This window comes from Cebus imitator, unplaced genomic scaffold, assembly GCF_001604975.1.
Source record: "Cebus imitator isolate Cc_AM_T3 unplaced genomic scaffold, Cebus_imitator-1.0 Scaffold1, whole genome shotgun sequence".
NCBI lineage: Eukaryota > Metazoa > Chordata > Mammalia > Primates > Cebidae > Cebus > Cebus imitator.
In genome coordinates this window covers 10100738-10103850 of record NW_016107316.1, presented here as the reverse complement: position 1 = coordinate 10103850, position 3113 = coordinate 10100738, and the positions used below count along the sequence as shown (strand labels likewise).

General features: G+C 36.7%; 1 protein-coding gene across 1 annotated transcript in view; it reads left to right on the top strand.

Moving 5' to 3' along the window:
• Nucleotides 1-1108, top strand: part of RDH14 (retinol dehydrogenase 14) — a 6255-nt gene extending 5147 nt beyond the window's left edge. Inside the window, exon 2 of the mRNA XM_017526264.2 lies at nucleotides 32-1108. Within this exon, the coding sequence (XP_017381753.1) occupies nucleotides 32-649 (618 nt within the window). The 3' untranslated portion in view covers nucleotides 650-1108. The remainder of the gene's footprint in view (nucleotides 1-31) is intronic.
• Nucleotides 1109-3113: the final 2005 nt, after the last annotated feature.

Here is a 3113-nt window from a genome sequence, read left to right as displayed (position 1 = left end):
AATTCTGCTATTCTCTTTTTGACATTTAAAGGAAGAGCCCAGGCTGGATGTCTTGATCAATAATGCAGGGATCTTCCAGTGCCCTTACATGAAGACTGAAGATGGGTTTGAGATGCAGTTTGGAGTGAACCATCTGGGGCACTTTCTACTCACGAATCTTCTCCTTGGACTCCTCAAAAGTTCAGCTCCCAGCAGGATTGTGGTAGTTTCTTCCAAACTTTATAAATATGGAGATATCAACTTTGATGACTTAAACAGTGAACAAAGCTATAATAAAAGCTTTTGTTACAGCCGGAGCAAACTGGCTAACATTCTTTTTACCAGGGAACTAGCCCGCCGCTTAGAAGGCACAAATGTTACCGTCAATGTGTTGCATCCTGGTATTGTACGGACAAATCTGGGGAGGCACATACATATTCCACTGTTGGTCAAACCACTCTTCAATTTGGTGTCATGGGCTTTTTTCAAAACTCCAGTAGAAGGTGCCCAGACTTCCATTTATTTGGCCTCTTCACCTGATGTAGAAGGAGTGTCAGGAAGATACTTTGGTGATTGTAAAGAGGAAGAACTATTGCCCAAAGCTATGGATGAATCTGTTGCAAGAAAACTGTGGGATATCAGTGAAGTGATGGTTGGCATACTAAAATAAGAACAAGCAGTAAAAGAGCTATTTATAAAACTGCATATCAGTTATATCTGTGATCAGGAATGGTGTGGCTTGAGTACTTGTTACTTGAAGAAAAAGAATTTTGGTATTGCAATAGCACTGCTAAGCGGTACATTTGAATATTTTTGAGTTATCGAAAAATTATTTTTGGGATAACAATTTGAGCAAAGATGTTTTAAATATATAGTAAATATAATGAATAATAAGTATAATGAAAAATATATTGTAAAATTATAACTGGGTAAGCATGGGTGGCAAATATTAATATTTATCAGAATTAAGTGACTCAAAGTGCTATTCAAGAGGTGTTTCAAGTATCTTTGAGTTTCGTGGCCAAAGCATTAACTGTTTTTACTATGATGCTTATTTTTGTGTGGAAATAATCTCCCTGGTGTGTGCACACAAGTCTTACTTGGAATAAATTTACTGATACAAATTATTTACTGTGTATTTCTTTGGAGACTTCACTGAATACGGTCTTTTATCCTGTCACCGTTAGTCTGCAGATCTTGGCCTACCAAGTCTCTTCTTGCCACATATCTTGCACACTGCTCTGAGAGATATTTCTAAAACCCAAATCTGTCACATCCCTGCTTAAAAAACAGTGGGTTTTGAGCTTTAAAAAAATATATGCAGAATTATTTCTTCCAAAGAGTTATTTCACTGAAATGTAGAAGCTGGAGGGGTAAAGCAGGTTATAGCAGAGCTGCCAAGGTGGAGTCCCCCAAGGCTCCTCCTAAATCCCTAAAGGGATTTCATAGAATATAGTTGTTTATAAACCACTTTCATTTAGATTAAAGATTAAACTGTTTAAGATAGAGTTGAGGCTCCATGAGGCGGCACCATGCTTACCCTATACTCTCACACTCAGCACTGTTGAATAGAACTGCAGTGAGGGATGGAATGTTCTCTTCGTTGTCAGATGTGGTGGACTCTAGATAAATTGGGGTTATTAAGTACTTCAAATTCAACTAAGAACTGAATTTCTAATTACATGTAATGTTAATTTAAATAGGCACATGTCTAGCAACTAGTGTCTTGGACAGTTCATCTCATCAGATAACCCAGTCCTGATTGTATAAGGGTCACCTACTCACTGGCCCTGGGCCTTTATATTGTTCTTTCAGTCTGGAATACCCTCTCCTTTTTTCTTGGAAATATGACTTACCCTTTAGGTTCCTTTCGAGTGTGTTCCTTTTTTCAACCCCTGTAAGCAGAGAGAATTCTCTCTTCCTACTTTTTTTTCCTTGATCTTCGTACTTTTGCTAGGAGTTTAGTGCACTAATTATTCATTCATGGGTTCAATTAGATAATTAGAATAGAAATTCTCTAAGGAAAGGAGATTTATTTAATTATTAACTTTCTTCCCTCAAGTATCAAGTATAGTGCCTAGTACACAGTAAAAATTCAATAAATACTGGTGTGCATAAGAATAATTGACCCCAAATAGGACTATTGTAGGCATCCATATTACAGCATCAAAAGTATCTACTTAATTTCAATTATTTGTCTCACCGTCTCCTTATATTGAGAAAAGGAATTGTAACACTAAAGTATAGACAGCTACACATTTAATGACCATTTAGTCCAGGGATAATTCTTGATTGTTTAGTATTTTTAAGACCATTTATAATATCAGGTTACCAGTATCAGTTATTTTCAAGAATGACAGGATCTTGGCATATCAGGCAGAAGGTCTGTTTTCTGTTAGAGCATTGCCTTGTGAATTGGAGAAACAGTGTTCATATCATCACAGGTGTGTCTCTGCAGGTGTAGTGGATATAGCTGCATCATGTTCTTTGAAACATTGTATTTTTAAAAAGTAATCCTACAATGAGACCTGCTGAACTTAGAAATATGGGCAGGAAATACACCAGAATGCAACTTGGAAAAATGGAAGCTAATAAATCTGTCCTACACCTCGACTTCATTAAAAGGGAGCCCCTTTTTAAATTTAATACCATCTTTTCTGGCTGCATTTTGATACTTGATGCTTTTCAGGGGATTTGGACCTTTTGTAAGAGTTGAGCCTTTCAGAGTTCTTGTTTGTGGCACCATAATAAAATAGGATATATTAACTTATCGTGATGGAAAACTAGAAACTTATCTGGAAACACCAACTGTTAAGGTAAAATGAGCTGCCATTTGGAAGATGTCCTTCTCACCACTGTGTTTGATGGAATCGAGGACTAAGAGCTCCAAAATGATGAGTTAGATTTTGAAGACTGAGTCCTTAGCTTCTCTCCTTTCTCCCTTTTGCTGACTCACTTTAAATGATTTTACTGGGCAAAGAAATAAGTAAAAAGCAGTCCTGTTATTTTGATACTTGTTCTCACCCTCAGCAATATATTAGAAGGAAGCCTGTAATGTGCCAGATAAGGGAAGAAGTGGGTTGAAAATCCATTTTCCATGCTGGTTCTTGGTTTCTTTTTTTTTTTTTTTTTTT